Source organism: Lissotriton vulgaris, chromosome 3_1 (assembly GCF_964263255.1).
Source record: "Lissotriton vulgaris chromosome 3_1, aLisVul1.2, whole genome shotgun sequence".
Classification (NCBI taxonomy): Eukaryota; Metazoa; Chordata; class Amphibia; order Caudata; family Salamandridae; genus Lissotriton; species Lissotriton vulgaris.
Window position 1 is genome coordinate 233,793,668 of NC_141689.1, and position 17,238 is coordinate 233,810,905.

Below are 17,238 nucleotides of genomic sequence, written 5' to 3' on the forward strand. Positions count from 1 at the left end.
CCAAACTACCAAGCCAATTCTTTTACTGGGAAGGAAACAAGCTTCCGGGGACCGGTTTCTGGCATTACAGCCGTCTTCGGCCCGGCTTGCTTGAATCCTGATGGTGCAATGAGCAAGGGACTCACATCTGAGCATACCCTTCCACGCTTATGGTGGACAAAACGATTCAGAAAAGGGTGTGGTGATGGACAGAGTACCTGAATTAAACAGAACACTCATACCCAGTCAACAGATCAGGGCTTGATCCATCACTGTTTTTTAGCTCACTGCACTATCCCAGCTCAGAACCTGGCTACATGCAAATTAGTCTGTCCCTGGCCCAGTGCATCATGGGAACAGGGCAGACCAAACTACCAAGCCAATTCTTTTACTGGGAAGGAAACAAGCTTCCGGGGACCGGTTTCTGGCATTACAGCCGTCTTCGGCCCGGCTTGCTTGAATCCTGATGGTGCAATGAGCAAGGGACTCACATCTGAGCATACCCTTCCACGCTTATGGTGGACAAAACGATTCAGAAAAGGGGGTGGTGATGGACAGAGTATCTGAATTAAACAGAACACTCATACCCAGTCAACAGATCAGGGCTTGATTCATCACCGTTTTTTAGCTCACTGCACCATCCCAGCTCAGAATCTGGCTACATGCAAATTAGTCTGTCCCTGGCCCAGTGCATCATGGGAACAGGGCAGACCAAACTACCAAGCCAATTCTTTTACTGGGAAGGAAACAAGCTTCCGGGGACAGGTTTTTGGCATTACAGCCGTCTTCGGCCCGGCTTGCTTGAACCCTGATGGTGCAATGAGCAAGGGACTCACATCTGAGCATACCCTTCCACGCTTATGGTTGACAAAACGATTCAGAAAAGGAGGTGGTGATGGACAGAGTATCTGAATTAAACAGAACACTCATACCCAGTCAACAGATCAGGGCTTGATCCATCACCGTTTTTTAGCTCACTGCACCATCCCAGCTCAGAACCTGGCTACATGCAAATTAGTCTGTCCCTGGCTCAGTGCATCATGGGAACAGGGCAGACCAAACTACCAAGCCAATTCTTTTACTGGGAAGGAAACAAGCTTCCGGGGACCGGTTTCTGGCATTACAGCCGTCTTCGGCCCGGCTTGCTTGAATCCTGATGGTGCAATGAGCAAGGGACTCACATCTGAGCATACCCTTCCACGCTTATGGTGGACAAAACGATTCAGAAAAGGGGGTGGTGATGGACAGAGTATCTGAATTAAACAGAACGCTCATACCCAGTCAACAGATCAGGGCTTGATCCATCACCGTTTTTTAGCTCACTGCACCATCCCAGCTCAGAACCTGGCTACATGCAAATTAGTCTGTCCCTGGCCCAGTGCATCATGGGAACAGGGCAGACCAAACTACCAAGCCATTTCTTTTACTGGGAAGGAAACAAGCTTCCGGGGACCGGTTTCTGGCATTACAGCCGTCTTCGGCCCGGCTTGCTTGAATCCTGATGGTGCAATGAGCAAGGGACTCACATCTGAGCATACCCTTCCATGCTTATGGTGGACAAAACGATTCAGAAAAGGGGGTGGTGATGGACAGAGTACCTGAATTAAACAGAACACTCATACCCAGTCAACAGATCAGGGCTTGATCCATCACGGTTTTTTAGCTCACTGCACCATCCCAGCTCAGAACCTGGCTACATGCAAATTAGTCTGTCCCTGGCCCAGTGCATCATGGGAACAGGGCAGACCAAACTACCAAGCCAATTCTTTTACTGGGAAGGAAACAAGCTTCCGGGGACCGGTTTCTGGCATTACAGCCGTCTTCGGCCCGGCTTGCTTGAATCCTGATGGTGCAATGTTATGTTATGTTATGTTATTTATTCTTTTGTATAGCGCACGGCTACTCAAAAAGAGTGTCCTGGCGCTTTATTGGAAAAGGAAGGCTGCAACACAATAACATAACACCGATAAAAGAAAGAACAGAGTGCCAAACAAATACATACAAGAGAAACCGGCTACTGGGTAAACAGCCAGGTTTTAAGGCCTTTTCTAAAAGCCAGCAAGCTGGTGGCTCCTCGCAGAGCAAGCGGCAGAGAGTTCCACAACTGTGGCGCCAGCAATCCAAAAGAGCGGCCTCCAAGGCGCGCTCTCTTCACACGCGGAACAACTGCCAAGAACAGGGATTCCGACCTCAAAGACCTGGTCGGTTGATAAAAGACCAGTCCCTATTGAAGGTACTTTGCTCCCACCGCATGGAGAGCTTTGTAAGCCAGAGTCAGAGCCTTGAAGGCGATCCGTTTCCGGATAGGAAGCCAATGCAAGGTTATCAACAGGCCCGATGCACTGGACCGTCTATTTAATCCATAGATTGCTCTCGCAGCGGCGTTCTGCACCACTTGGAGCCGGTGCAGCAAGTACTCTGGAAGGCCCAGGTAAAGAATGTTGGAATAATCCAACCTGGACCCGATCAGAGCCTGCACTGTCAGTTTCCTATGCTCCTCGGACAGCAGGGGAAGGAACCTCCGCAACATCCTAAGGATGCCGAAGCAGGTGCCCGACACCCCGAGGATCTGGGATTTCAATGTTAGCCCATTATCCATCTTGACCCCCAGATTCTTGGCGACCCGGGAAGAACAAGACGGAGGAAACATATTAATCGGCCACCAGGCCTGCCAGTCTGGCTCTGTGTCGCACCCAGAGAAGAGAATGAGCAAGGGACTCACATCTGAGCATACCCTTCCACGCTTATGGTGGACAAAACGATTCAGAAAAGGGGGTGGTGATGGACAGTGTATCTGAATTAAACAGAACGCTCATACCCAGTCAACAGATCAGGGCTTGATCCATCACCGTTTTTTAGCTCACTGCACCATCCCACCTCAGAACCTGGCTACATGCAAATTAGTCTGTCCCTGGCCCAGTGCATCATGGGAACAGGGCAGACCAAACTACCAAGCCAATTCTTTTACTGGGAAGGAAACACGCTTCCGGGGACCGGTTTCTGGCATTACAGCCGTCTTCGGCCCGGCTTGCTTGAATCCTGATGGTGCAATGAGTAAGGGACTCACATCTGAGCATACCCTTCCACGCTTATGGTGGACAAAACGATTCAGAAAAGGGGGTGGTGATTGACAGAGTATCTGAATTAAACAGAACACTCATACCCAGTCAACAGATCAGGGCTTGATCCATCACCGTTTTTTAGCTCACTGCACCATCCCAGCTCAGAACCTGGCTACATGCAAATTAGTCTGTCCCTGGACCAGTGCATCATGGGAACAGGGCAGACCAAACTACCAAGCCAATTCTTTTACTGGAAGGAAACAAGCTTCCGGGGACCGGTTTCTGGCATTACAGCCGTCTTCGGCCCGGCTTGCTTGAACCCTGATGGTGCAATGAGCAAGGGACTCACATCTGAGCATACCCTTCCACGCTTATGGTGGACAAAACGATTCAGAAAAGGGGGTGGTGATGGACAGAGTATCTGAATTAAACAGAACACTCATACCCAGTCAACAGATCAGGGCTTGATCCATCACTGTTTTTTAGCTCACTGCACCATCCCAGCTCAGAACCTGGCTACATGCAAATTAGTCTGTCCCTGGCCCAGTGCATCATAGGAACAGGGCAGACCAAACTACCAAGCCAATTCTTTTACTGGGAAGGAAACAAGCTTCCGGGGACCGGTTTCTGGCATTACAGCCGTCTTCGGCCCGGCTTGCTTGAATCCTGATGGTGCAATGAGCAAGGGACTCACATCTGAGCATACCCTTCCACGCTTATGGTGGACAAAACGATTCAGAAAAGGGGGTGGTGATGGACAGAGTATCTGAATTAAACAGAACACTCATACCCAGTCAACAGATCAGGGCTTGATCCATCACCGTTTTTTAGCTCACTGCACCATCCCAGTCCATCACCACCCCCTTTTCTGAATCATGCCAGTATGTGGGCATAGCATTAAGTGATAACCCATATAGGACCATTCCGAATGAAAGTTTTCTTTGAAAACTCGTAACAGCAATCCAATCTCTGCTTATAATCTGCACATATTTTGGAATATTAACTGTGAGCTCCCAGTCACTGCGTTAATATAATGTAATGCATTTTAGTTGCACACATGCCTGACAAGGGGCTGACTGGTTAATGGCCAAGTAACATTTTACATCATTGATTGCGCTTCGTCGGAAGTGTGTGGGTTTTATTGTGGCTTATGTGGAAAGTGTTCTGGTGTCATGCATGCTCACCAGAGATGGGTTCTCATTTTATATGTAGCGGTTCTTGAGCTGAAATGAGGGACAGGCTCACTTAAAACTGCACTGATTGTTGTGTATCGTTGGAAAAGTGTGAGTTACAAATGTGGCCTTTGTAAGAAGGAGCTTGGAACATGGGTGATGACTAGGAGGTCACTCACATCATATTGTTGCAACTGTGTATCTGCACTTTGGTATGAAGTGGAACAAATCTGAGGGATGGACAGCTGGGCGTATGCTTGCACTGGAGACTGATTTTATCATGTTCCTAAATTCCAGGCAGCTGTGGCTGTTTCTTTTCTTTGCCATGACTTCTTATAGGATAGGATGATAAGTCAGAGTGCCAGTATAGAGCCAGGCACTTCAGTATGCAATATTATCTATGAAATTTCATAACCTAGGTGAGAGAAGATATGTTATATGATTTGTATGGTTAGAATGCACTTTGCGTAGGTTGTTTACTGATTTTTTTCTTTTAAACAAATATTATTGGCATTTTTTCAAATCAGCAGTATACATACATATTGTTCTTAGTTATCGAATGTCTGCAAGGTCCTCCAGCATGTCCAGCCCAGCCGGGCATCATGTCTCCCGTCCATACCTCCTCCCTCTCTACGATTGCCTGCCGCACTATGCGGAGCTAGCTGTATGTGATTCTCAGCCACGTTAACAACTTAACAATTCCCCCCTCCATTTCCCCCCACCACCCCCCTCCCCTGCTGCTACCGACCAACCCGCCAAGTTGCCTCTCCCTGTATACATGGTCTGGGTCTCATTCATAGCTGTCTGTGCCGTGTGTCGTGCTCATAGAACTCACCATGTACGTGGATGTTAGGATGCTATGGCCCGCTCATGCCACCCCCTCAGTCCCTCCTTGATCCAATCCCCCAGGGCTAGCCGGTTGTAGGTTGTTTACTGATGCTTATATAGCGCTCTATCACCCGACGGGTATCCTGGCGCTTAACAAAAAGAGAGAGTCCCCACCGAAAGTTAATAGGGGCAGCCGAGGTGTGATACAGAAAAAGGGAGAATATCGGAAGGAAAAATTACTCCAGCCTAGGGAATAAAAACGTTTTCAACTTTTTCCTGAAATCCATAAGACTTTGGACCTGACGTAGACATAACGGGAGAGTGTTCCATAGCCGAAATAGGGTTATTTCCATGATCACTCTCTGGTTTCTTTCAGTAGATTTCACCTGAAATGAACAAATTTGCAGGGATAAATATGGCTGTGGGGTTCATTCTTTGCAAGTGAGGATATAGGGTTTAGAAGGGCTATGATTCAGATGGTTCTTCAGCATCCACTGGTTGATGGCTCAGAGGCAACAGTCTAGTTTTGAAGTGTGTAGACCATTCAGATTTTTGAGTCCGGATGTAGGCACCAGTTGGTGTTGAAACCTGCTGATTTAAAAGGTGGAGCAAGATGATGCTTTATCTATTAGAGAAGTAGGACGAGATCTCGACTAAGAGTGAGGTATGATGGATTGTGTTAATAGTGGCAGACAGCTACTGATGTATAAGGTGGTCCACTCAATTGATGTTGACATTGATCTTCAAAACACCCGAGATGGACGTCAAAGTGGATTCTGTGCCTCTAACAAGGCCGAAGTCAGTTTGGTGGTGAGAGAATAGTTTGTTCTCTTTCATGAAGTTCCAGATCTAAATGAATGATTTTCTTTTAATCATTGTCCATAGGAAGGTGCTGTAGGAAGCTGCTTGGATCTGCAAGGTTCTTTTTTTGGGTGATCTGACGAATGAAGTCTCAATATTGGTGGGGTAAATGCAAGATGTTAGGCAACTGTTGACAGTAGTTCTTGATAGGATTTCAGGATCTGTAACAAGTAGAATGTCCTTGAAGCCTTTAGCAGCACAGGATCCAAGATGACTGAGCTTGACAAGTGTGAAAGATAAATACAGCAGCTATCCTATTAACAAAGAGATGGACCTTCATACATGCCGTGTGACAGAGTATTGTTGTCACCGATATCAAACACCAATCTGCTCCTGTGCAGGTTTGTGGCTGCAGCCACTCCAATGAGGTTCACTGAACGTGCGCTTAGAGCACACGAGGTGAGAATCACTATCACTGCTCAGTTCAGCCTGGCCTTCTGCATTGTGAATACCTTTGTTTCCTGTCACACACAGGCCTGCCAAGCAACTGTGGGTGAGCAATGTTGCCACTAATTTTGGTCGAAATACGTTTTACCAGGTTCACGAAATCCAGCTGGAGGACTCATTCAAGGGGGTGTCAGTGCATTTCACAGGTATTAGGTATATTAATTTATAGTTTGGCAGGCTCCTTCCTGCCAACCACTAAAAGGGGTTTTGACATAAAAAGCATGAAAAGGGTCTCCACCCGTAACCTGTTGAAGGGTCCTCGTTTCAAAATCAGAAAAAGTAGTCTTTACTAAAAGGCTGAGCTACGATTTTAGCTTTTCTAGATGCTCTTGGTGCGCTTAATCTATGGATCTTAAAAACCTGACGAGGAAATCAAAATCAATGCCAGTTGGTGTGCATTTCCTAAAATGTATACAGCTATAAATTAAACATAGCTAAGACACACATTTTATTTACTGGCCATAACCCCCCATCACTTCCTAATATAGTCCCCATAGCGACCTATCTGGGTTATCAAGATCACATCACCAGTCTCAAAGATTCCCGAAATAAATATCGTACCTACGATTAAAAAGTCTGATGCTTTACTTGAGCGTATTAACCATTTACACCTGTCTCTATACGGTAGAAACAATGTCCTGAAGATGATGATTCTGCCGAAATTTTTATACTTATTTCGTTGTATACCTTTAGAGTTTCCTTTTCCTATTTTTAAACAGTTTGAGAAAATGACAGGGAAATTTCTATGGGGCTATACACGACATCAAAGAGCCTACCAAAAAATGATACTACCAAAAGATAGGGGGTGTTATCTATCATCAGTGTTGCAATTCATCTCTCCTTTAATAATTAGCGACAAGGCCCGATCTTGGATTCTCACTCTCCATCAATTACGAACTGGTTCTAGGGGTAGAGGCTAAGGGTTGTTTGTTAAGAAAAGGACCTGCTCAATCTTAACTTGCAAACCATATCTTGAATAAATGTGGCTGCTGAGAAACATCTTAACCGTGTGAATTGATTCTTTTTGGACATGTCTACTGTATATACATTACTAGCCTTCCTATCTATTCTTTTTTTTTTGCATTATTCATTTATTGTTTATTATTCTTCAATAGTGCCATAGAGATAATAAATATATACAAAGGGATGCAAGCATTGATATGCAAAAGATCCATAACAGTAGAAACAGCAAATGCCAATCATTTAAGGAAATGCAACATTTGGGTCCTAGATAGAGTAAAGTAACCAAACCATTATATCTGCAAGAGATCATCACATCCCTAAAATCACACAAAGAGAGTTATCGTCAGGATCATGTTGATTCCAATCTCTTCTAAATAAAGTCTGATACTCTTGCCTGCTTTTGACGTGCTCTTCTTAGGAGACTTGGGGGAGTATTTGCACACCATTACGCGTGCCAACAGTAACAGTGTTAAATAACCATGTAAATTGGTGTTTGAGCACCGATTTCTACAGACCTTCCAGTCATTTCTGGCACTGTTTCCTGGATACATTCCACATGCTTTTCACTGGTGACAGGTGTCATGGAGTGTCTTAGATGTGCAGATTTTTCGACAATTTGGAATTCCGGTTTGCACACAAACGTCTACTTGGGTCCCTATTGTCATTTTCAGGAAACCCATGAGTGCTTGAATTTAGTTTTTTAAACCAGATTTACCTTCTAAATGGCAAGGTTATGCGGGAGGATCAGGGCAGGTTTCATGTGTTGTCCAGATTCAAAGATAAAGATGGTGTTAGGGATGGATCCTAGCTAAAATCAAGTTTACCTCATTGAGGTTTTTAATGCACAAGAAGTGGAAAGGCGGCTGCCTGGGCGGGGTCAAGGTTCCCCATAGCAAGCTCATCATGCCCATTCTTTTATCTAAGACTGGAGAAGTGATGCTATTTCCTGATATTAGGTCTACTAAATAAGCAATTGAATTCTGTTTCACCAATCAAATTTCTTCTTTTAATAATGTATTAACAATATTTTTAGATTTAGCGTACAGCATTTTAAGGATTTAATTAATCAATGTGTTACTTTCTATTGGCAGTTTACGCAGTGTTTATTAATTATACTGCTACGACCAAAAATGTGCTTTTTATTGTAACGTAGTATTTTTTATTTTTTTCTTATTGAATGTATATTTATTGTAGTCATGTTATGATTAATACTGTAATAAACTTGAACGTCTCTCATTGAACCTTTCGTTCAGGTTTGCAGCCGATTCTAGATTGTGTTCTGGTCTCTCTGATTAGTATTTGTCCTTTCATGAGCAGAATAAGATCAACATTTTGTTCTTAAAATCACACTACCAATTAACCTTCATCCACTCAAATACACCCACTAGGCAGCTGTTGAGTATATCTGTTAATTTCGTCCCAGACCCTGATAAATAAAGTAGCATGGAGAAGGTTCCCATGGGTCAACCCACACTAAGGCATGAGGTATCAAGTGTGGTAATATCACTCACCAGCATCTTCTGCCGCCACCTTTGCCTGAGCGAGTTTAGAAAACAGCTGAAAGTAGAGAGGAAAAATAGTAATTATTCTGAGATAGTAGAAAGGAACTGAAACAACAACATGGCTTTATAACTTAACCAGAGACCCCGCTCTACATTAGTGACACGGGGGTTTACAGCGCAGACCTTGGGACATGGTCCCCCAAACACTTGTGTCTAGGCTCCGGTCACGTATGCTCCTCCCTCTGGGACATCCAAATTTAACAATTGTTGGACCATGGGATTGTGATTACAGATGCTCACGTAGGCCGCAATGGAAACCTCCCAACCTCAACGTTTTCAAAGCTACTTTGAAGGGTTAGCAGGGGTGGGAGGAATACTATGGCTTCCTTGGGACAAAAGGGTAGCTCAAACCCTTCTAATTCTAAGAGTGTAGTTATGCTAAGGAGGTGTCAAATCACAGTGACTGTCGCCCATCCTATTGAGGCTGGATACAGTCCGTCGTTTTCCCTCCCCTTGTCAACCACAGTGAGAAAAGTTCCTGCACCCCGTGACATTTATTTTTGGTGGGCAGAAAATAAATGCTTGCTTTGTGAGTTTATTTTCTCAACATAAAAAATGTTTCCAGAGCAGGCACTTTAACCATGGTGCCCACTTGGCAAAGCATCAGTTCTCTTCAGGTAGCCACCACCACAGCCATACACTCTTAAAAACAGAGATCACCGCCCGGCAGGCTTGGACTGAAAAGTCCCTACCTCCCATCATGAGGCAACATATATGTAGAACATTCGAAAATGGCAGGTTTGAGGAAAGCTGTGGTACTATTGATAAGCCATACATATGTTTGTTAACATGGCATATGGGTCTAGTCATATAGTAGGATTTCTGTACAATGGACAGTGCACTCTCTTGTAAATGGAAGCTGATGGATGACATACAACAATATGGTGCAAGAGACCTGGGATACTCTTGATAAGGTCCTCCCAGGAAAGGTTCAATCATTAAACTCAGTTCAGCTTATCTGTATTGTGTTTTAGTTAAAGCATATTTGCAAACTAATTATTTACAATATATACTCAATAAAAAATGATTCCGATAGGTTAAATATACATAATACAATTATCAAGTTTACATGATAAAACAGTATAAAATAAATAAAATATTATCTTCACAGGCCTAAAAACAAGAAGCTACATAAATCTGGGTAATCCCATTGAGGGATGCAGAAAATCCTCAAATAGCTAAGCCCTAATTAGAAGATTGGATTGTTGGGAGCTCCACTGAAGGCTTTATTTTTTTATTGTTAGACCATTCTGCCCTTTTGTGGCAGAATGTTCTAATAGCCTTATAGCCCTTCATAGCTGGGTTATACAGGCTATTAAAGTCCCTCTCCCTTGTCAAAGGCGCTGGAGAGGGCCTTTAATAGCTGGTATAGCCCTCTACGGCGGGCTATAAGGCTATATTACGATAGGCGAAATATCACCCAGCGCTATACGTCAGGGTGGAATCTCACAAACCACAAGTTTAACCCAGAATTATTGGGTCAGCAAACTCATCGATAGGCTGAAGCCAGCCCTGATCCCATCTCCCTCACACCCTGCACTCCAACCCACACACCTCCTGCTGACACTTTCCACCTGCTGAGGTTGAAATTATTAGCAATTTTCTTCCCAGAGACTGGAAAAACTGGCTGGGAAAGGACCTGGTAGCCCCGGGTTTGTGTAGTCATTCTACAATCCAGAGAAAAAAATTCACAGTCGCTGGTTTTTGATGGGAGCATACCCACCAGAATCAGAGATTCTGAGTCACCCCCAGTATCCCAGCAACAAAAACGGGCACACTTGTAATCAAGGCCTTAGCGGACAGAGCTAACATGGGCTACACATGCAGTCGCCCCCTCTGGGATTGGTTGTGATCTGTTTAATGGCATTATCAAACACTTCCTGACTTGTAGCTCCCAATATGGCATATACATCCTGGAATGCCATTACTCTTTGCGATATACTGGCAGCACCATTTTTCCTGACAGGAAGAGAATTACAGAACACCCCAGGGCTATTGACCACAACAAATCTAAATATCCTGTTGCCAGGCATTTCTGCAATAAACACTTCAGTGACTGCAACAAAATCATTTTATATGTCATTGAACAGATCCCACCCAATCCTAGAGGAGTGACCACAACCTCAGAATGAGGAAAAGCGAGTCCCAACTTATCATCGAGCTCGATACCATGTGCCCAGGGGAACTCAATCTGGATGAGGAACTTAGTGTACACCTGGACAATGATGAACCATTGATATTGGTTTCTCTGATTTTTATGCTTTTGCCTAATCGCCTTGCGCAATGTGCTCTTCTGACGATGTATTTATTACTGTGATATACCTACATCTTTTTAATCTGTCCATGCTATGGTTTTTCACAGGAGGAAAGGAAATTGTATAAATGCTGCTCAGTAGCAATCTATATACCATGTGACTTGGCAATTGCATTGTTTTTGTCCCTGTACGGTGCCACAATGCTAAGCATGTGCTGTTGGCTTCTGCCACAATGCTAGTTACTGACACCCTTTTCAATTTAACCCATTGTGAACTTCAGTTTTGGCATTAATGCATTTTATGACATGTCAGTCTACTTGGGTATCATGGATTTTGTATGTATTTCACTTTCACTAGTATGGTAGCACGGTGTTATATGCTTTATATATGCGATGCAGGCCACCGCTGCCACAGCACACTAGGCGCCTATTGCTTTGGATACCACCTTACTGTGAGATTTATTGTCACACTAGTCCAGCGTGTTCCATGTCCACTCCAACTGTGCCATTGGTGTGTTTCATGATATGCACGCCCACTCGGGCAACCCGACCCATCTATGGAATACATTTCCGCAGGCCCACATGGGCGCACTTTCACACTATCCAACCTACCTGCTGTTCTACCACATCACTATCACACTCTGTAACAGTGTACACACAGCTGGGTGATCCTCCTGGCACTCTTTCTATGGTCCAACTGTCAACACACATGGGTTCCCTATGTGTGGCTCGGCGCTCTGCACCCCATGGACAATTTTGCCGGTTAATGACACATTGCATGGTCCTGTTCTCCTCCGATGGTATCTATACTGATTTTGACCGCATCTGCTTGTAGGTATTTTTCCCATTAGATGGCCAATTTTAGATAGCCTCATGGGTGTCATGGTTTTTCACTAAATCTGAAAGGGACTCACTCTCCCAGGCACCACTGCGCAGACACAAACCAAGCATTCTGTCTTCGAATGCGTTCAATTTTGTTCTCCGATAACTGTGGGAGGCTACATCACTTTTTACTTCATCCCGATTTTCTAGAACAGCTGAGTCTGTATTTTTTTAATGCAACTCAACTTACGGTACGCTACCTGGGTAACACACTGTTGATATTCGACATGCTCACCGGGTGTCGGACTACATATACCACTATACTTAATCCCATTGCAGACTCTTCATGGCTCCCACTCTGAGACAATTTTTCCACAGGCCGTGCCACACGCACATTCATAGGCACTTCCTATGTATGTTTGACGGTGCTTTCCTTTATGTATGACCACAGCCTTGATATACATTTATGTTAATTTCTTAATGACTGGCTGCTAATTCTTCATGATGGCGTCCACGATTGCACTTGTGTGATTGCGCACTTGGGAGTCCTTTGTTTATGTTTATGTCTGTGACTATACATGCACCGGTTTACAACTTCAATCTGTACATGTGAGCAAGGCCACGCTTTTGGCTGAAACACGTCTTGTTGAATTAAAAGTTGCCCCATTTATCCTGATTAATTTAGTATTATGCAAACATGTGCCAAATGAGTTATTATCCACTTAATCTTTCCTCATTATTCACTAAATAACACTGGAAAACAGTAAGACTAGCCTTAACGAGCTACATACAACTAAAGTCCCTATGTTCTATATTTCATTTATGTGCATTCTCTTATTTTAATTTAGAACAGGTTGAAAATGTGCAGTTTTGCATATCTCTTCCCTTTACTAACTTCAAGCACTCTACCATCTAACTCTAAGTCCTCTATTCATAAACTAGAGACTTCAACTAGCAACTATATTCTTTATGGCTGGATGATAGATTAAGCAGTTTCTTCGAGTAACTTAATCTGTTCATCCAATTTACCCCCAGATTCATCAAAGTGCCGTTTTGCGAGTCCTTAATAGCGATTATTAAGGAATCGCTATTAAAGACTCGCAAAACGGGATGCATGTAGAAATCGCAATATTTTTTGCGATTTCTACTGCTTCCTTATTTGCGATTCGGTAATTGCTAATCGCAAATAAGGAATGGCTTTCCCATTCATTCCTATAAAGGCCCATAGGAATGAATGGGTAGTCATTCCTTATTTGCGATTAGCAATTAGCGAATCGCAAATAAGGAAGCGATTTCAAGGGTGCCAGGGTGTCCAAAGGACACCCTGTAGCACCCCTGAAATGCAAATGTACACTGGTGTTGCGCACACACATGTCCAAAGGACATGTGTGAGTGTAACATACAATTTAGAAAAATGCACTAAAGTGCATTTTTCTAAGTTTTCGCGATTTACCACGAAGTTACACTTCGTGGTAAATAGCGGCCCCATATTGCGAATTCGAAATTTTAAAAAGGTTCATGAATAGCATTTAAGGAATCTATAATTGAGATCCCTTAACCCCTTCGCTGCTCATGACGAGCTCAGCTCGTCATGAGGCACGGTTTAGCTGTGCTAATGACGAGCTGAGCTCGTCATGAATAAAGGGAACTCTGTGAATCCAGCACCGGGGGGGGGGGACGGGGGGGGGGGGGCCGCTAGCAGCCAAGGTGTTAAATGCGATTTTTCACAATTTAGCGATTTCTATAATTGCGATTTGGGATGATGAATCCCAAATGCAAAAATAGCGCTCGCAAAGGGCCAGATTCTCCGAATCTGGCCTTTTGCGAGCCGATTTCAGCTTGATGAATCTGGCTGTAAGTTGTTTGCCAGCCCACAGCCATGACTATGGAGACCATTGTGCTCATTAGTAACACCATAACTGGAAGTGTTACGACATATTTGGTATTCGTATAATCTTGTAAAGCTGCGTTTCTACAAATTGGAGCTCGCTGAAGGTCAGTTGCTTCGGATGACATAATTGATATCTGATTTTTTACGGTATGAGACCTCAATAATTGTGGGTTCATTACATCAACCTCTTTAAGTTTATACGTCTCCTTTTCCAGCATATCTTTATTACTAGACCTATCCCCAACCCTGTCAGTACTAGTTGATATTACAGACAAATGCTTGAAATGCCTGAGATTATTACTGTAATGAGACTAAGGCCCTGACTGTGATCTTGGCGGATGGGATACAGAAATGTGCGGATATCACGCCCACCCATTTCAGGCTCCATTGGATGTAATGGAATTATAATATGGCGGACGAGATATCCGTCACGTTTAGTTTGTGATGAAGTCTCCTGTTTGCCAAGATCACATTCAGGTCCTAAGTTTTTAAGACTCTGACTTGGGACAGGTGATCTAAGTGCCTTCACCAGTGGCCCACTGCAATTTATTTGCTCACCTGCCACTGGATCACACACCTTATCTGCATTTTCACATGTGGTTCTGCTACCTGTATCCTTAGCAGCAGCAAATATTGGGCAACTGATACCTGAAGCCCCAGCTGCTCACCTCCGTTTAAGGTGAGTCTCATCAGCTCTGCGGGGTCTCACCTGATGCAGCATCGTTCTTAATCATACCGCCTTCAATGTTGACCTGGACAGGATCTCCTGCCCGGCGATCTTCTCCGGCACGAAGGTAATGTAATGTATGTAATGTATGTGTCTTGTAAAGCGCACTGCTGCCCTGAGGCGTCGTGGCGCTGTGGACCGCTGGGGAACCTGTCCTGGCTATCCCTGTGAGATGGTCCCTACTGGGTATCTCCAAGGTGAAACCAGGCATCCCCGGCGTTTGTGGGGGGCCGTTGTGGAGATGAGGCAAGCTAATGCCCAGAGTTGCCGAGTGTGATCCCTGGTTAGAGTAGGCACCGAGGCGAGAATTATCGAGTCCGCTGACCCTGGTCCACGACCCTGCCGCGTCGGGAATTGAACACTGGTCCCGGGCCGTTCTCTGCTTCCGGGTCAGCCGCCTCTAACCAGTGAGCCACACCACTCCAGGTAAGGGATAAGCTCACAGCTCAAGCTGCGCACAACCACACTAACAAAGGCAAAGAGACACTCCAACCAACAAATTTATGAACAAACCATCACACCTTGGTTTTCTACTTCACGTGGGTGCAAGGTTCTGAATTTTAGGTTTTCACGAACATTTCAAGGACTCTCAGAAACTTCCCAATGCTGCTTGTTTCCATGGGTATTCCCAGAAAACCTCGGTGAATTCCACCTTGCATTAATGCGAAGGACTTTCAGCTTCACCACTCGTGTGCTCACCAAGATGCCAGGACTGCTTTACGTGCCAAAGGGTTTACAAAGTTCAAGGCACTAGAGGGTGTGTGTGAGGCGTATAAACCTATTAGTACATGTCACAGTTTAGAACTGGAAATGCACGTTCTGTGTTTGTAATGAATACATGTCTGTAGGTTAGCACGGATGAGCCCTGCCCCATAGCCAGTCCAGTGAAGAATCACATTCATTGTCTGCAGACGCAGGGTGTGGCACTAGTACGTGACGCGCCCTGTCACGCTGAGGTGTGTGACCTCAGACGCCCGGTCACAACTTGACATTGAATGGAGCAGGCTAGAACTGAATCCTTCCCCCGTTTCATTCGTTATCCTTTTGTGTGGCTCCTTGTTGCTTCTCACAGCAAAGTGGTGTACAAGTATGTGCACAAAAGAGAGGCTGTAAGGGTTAAAGCCTGCTCTAGCAGTTGCCTTCCTCTACCAGTTTGCTCCCAATCCTGATATTCGGATATTATACAGTTTGGCTAAAAAAAGAGCTTGGTAGAAGAGAAAATCTACAGTAACAATACTATAATTCCAGAGGTTAGCCCTTCCTTATTCTGACCTCTGAAACTCGGAATTAGGCAGTCATTTGCTCAGTGCATACTGCAAGGTGCAATATCAGATTTACACCAGGCCTAGGTGATATTTAAAATATGTCGGCGTCATTTGCGTAATTTCACACTACGCTTGTTCGAAATTCCTATAATTACGCAACTCTGTACGGTAACAACGCGAGTGCCTGTTTTTCGTTTGTTGAAATGTATCCTTGCACCAAAAACCGTCGACAGGATGTATGTTGCATAAAAATATAGCAGATTGCATTTTGGATAATTACATGTAGTTTTGCATAACTTTTTCATAATTTCGAAACACCAAATTACGATAATTTCGCACACCCCTAACTTGCACCTGGTGAAATTACAGTAGGTAAATCTGTCCAGCTCAAACAATGTGAGTGAAAATGCAGAAAAACCCTATCCCTATTTCCTCATCCCATAAATCCCTTTTGAGGTGGTTGCGCCTAATTATAGGAAACAAGCATTTGCAATGCAACAGGTCTTGCATTTTTGAGAGTTGTGTGTCACAGACTGTGCAAGTGACTCTACATCCTGCCATTTCTAAATCTTTTCATTATTTTCTGTAATGTGGCAACTAAAATGTCATACGTCAAAAAGAGAAGTATAGAGTAAGGCAACTGTGAACAATGTTCTAGATAGCAGATATGGAACAGGGGCAGCAAGACAGATATTCCGGGAACCTATGACACGTGGCAAACTGAACTGACAAGTAAACAATCCTGGATACTAGTGGCCAATGTAAGGTGATGGATGTGTGAGTAGTTGGATGAGTGGATGGTTGGATGCATAGGCCGATGGGTGAGAATAGGGCTTGGTGTATGGCTGAATATGGTGATCAACACATGGAGTGATGGTCAGATGTAAGGATAAGTAGGTGGATGAATGGATTGGTAGGTGGAAAGATGAGATAGTAAGTGCTTTGCTAGATGAATGGGTGAATGGTTAGGTGTTTGGATGAGTGACTAACCAAATGGGTAGATGAATGGATAAGTAGATGAATAATCGAGTAGCTAGGTGCAGAAGTATATGGATGAGTTTGGAGGTTGGATGAATATGTGGTTAAATGGCTAGATGGGCGAGTAGGTATGTTATGTTAATATATTTTATATAGTGCTCGATTACCCAAGGGTGTCTTGGCGCAGCCTTAGAAAGGAGTCCGATAACTGAAAGGATATAGGACACAGGACATAGGACATGGCTAGCGATTGTGAAGCCATGTTTTCAAAGCCTTTCTAAATTGAAGAAGATTTTGTGAATCTTTAAGATTAAGGGGCAGGGAATTCCAGATTTTTGTGCTACTAGCCACAAAACTTTGGCCGCCCCATCGAGCTTTCCTAAAGATGGTGTAGTGAATTGGTGGATTGACGTACTGCAGGTTATAA

The 17,238-nt window shown here is 44.2% G+C and overlaps 1 protein-coding gene across 1 annotated transcript in view; it reads right to left on the minus strand.

Moving 5' to 3' along the window:
- The window catches only part of PSTPIP2 (proline-serine-threonine phosphatase interacting protein 2), a 394,129-nt gene that overhangs the window by 50,391 nt on the left and 326,500 nt on the right, over positions 1-17,238 (minus strand). The window contains exon 8 of the mRNA XM_086960336.1: positions 8,824-8,869. Within this exon, the coding sequence (XP_086816462.1) occupies positions 8,824-8,869 (46 nt within the window). The remainder of the gene's footprint in view (positions 1-8,823; positions 8,870-17,238) is intronic.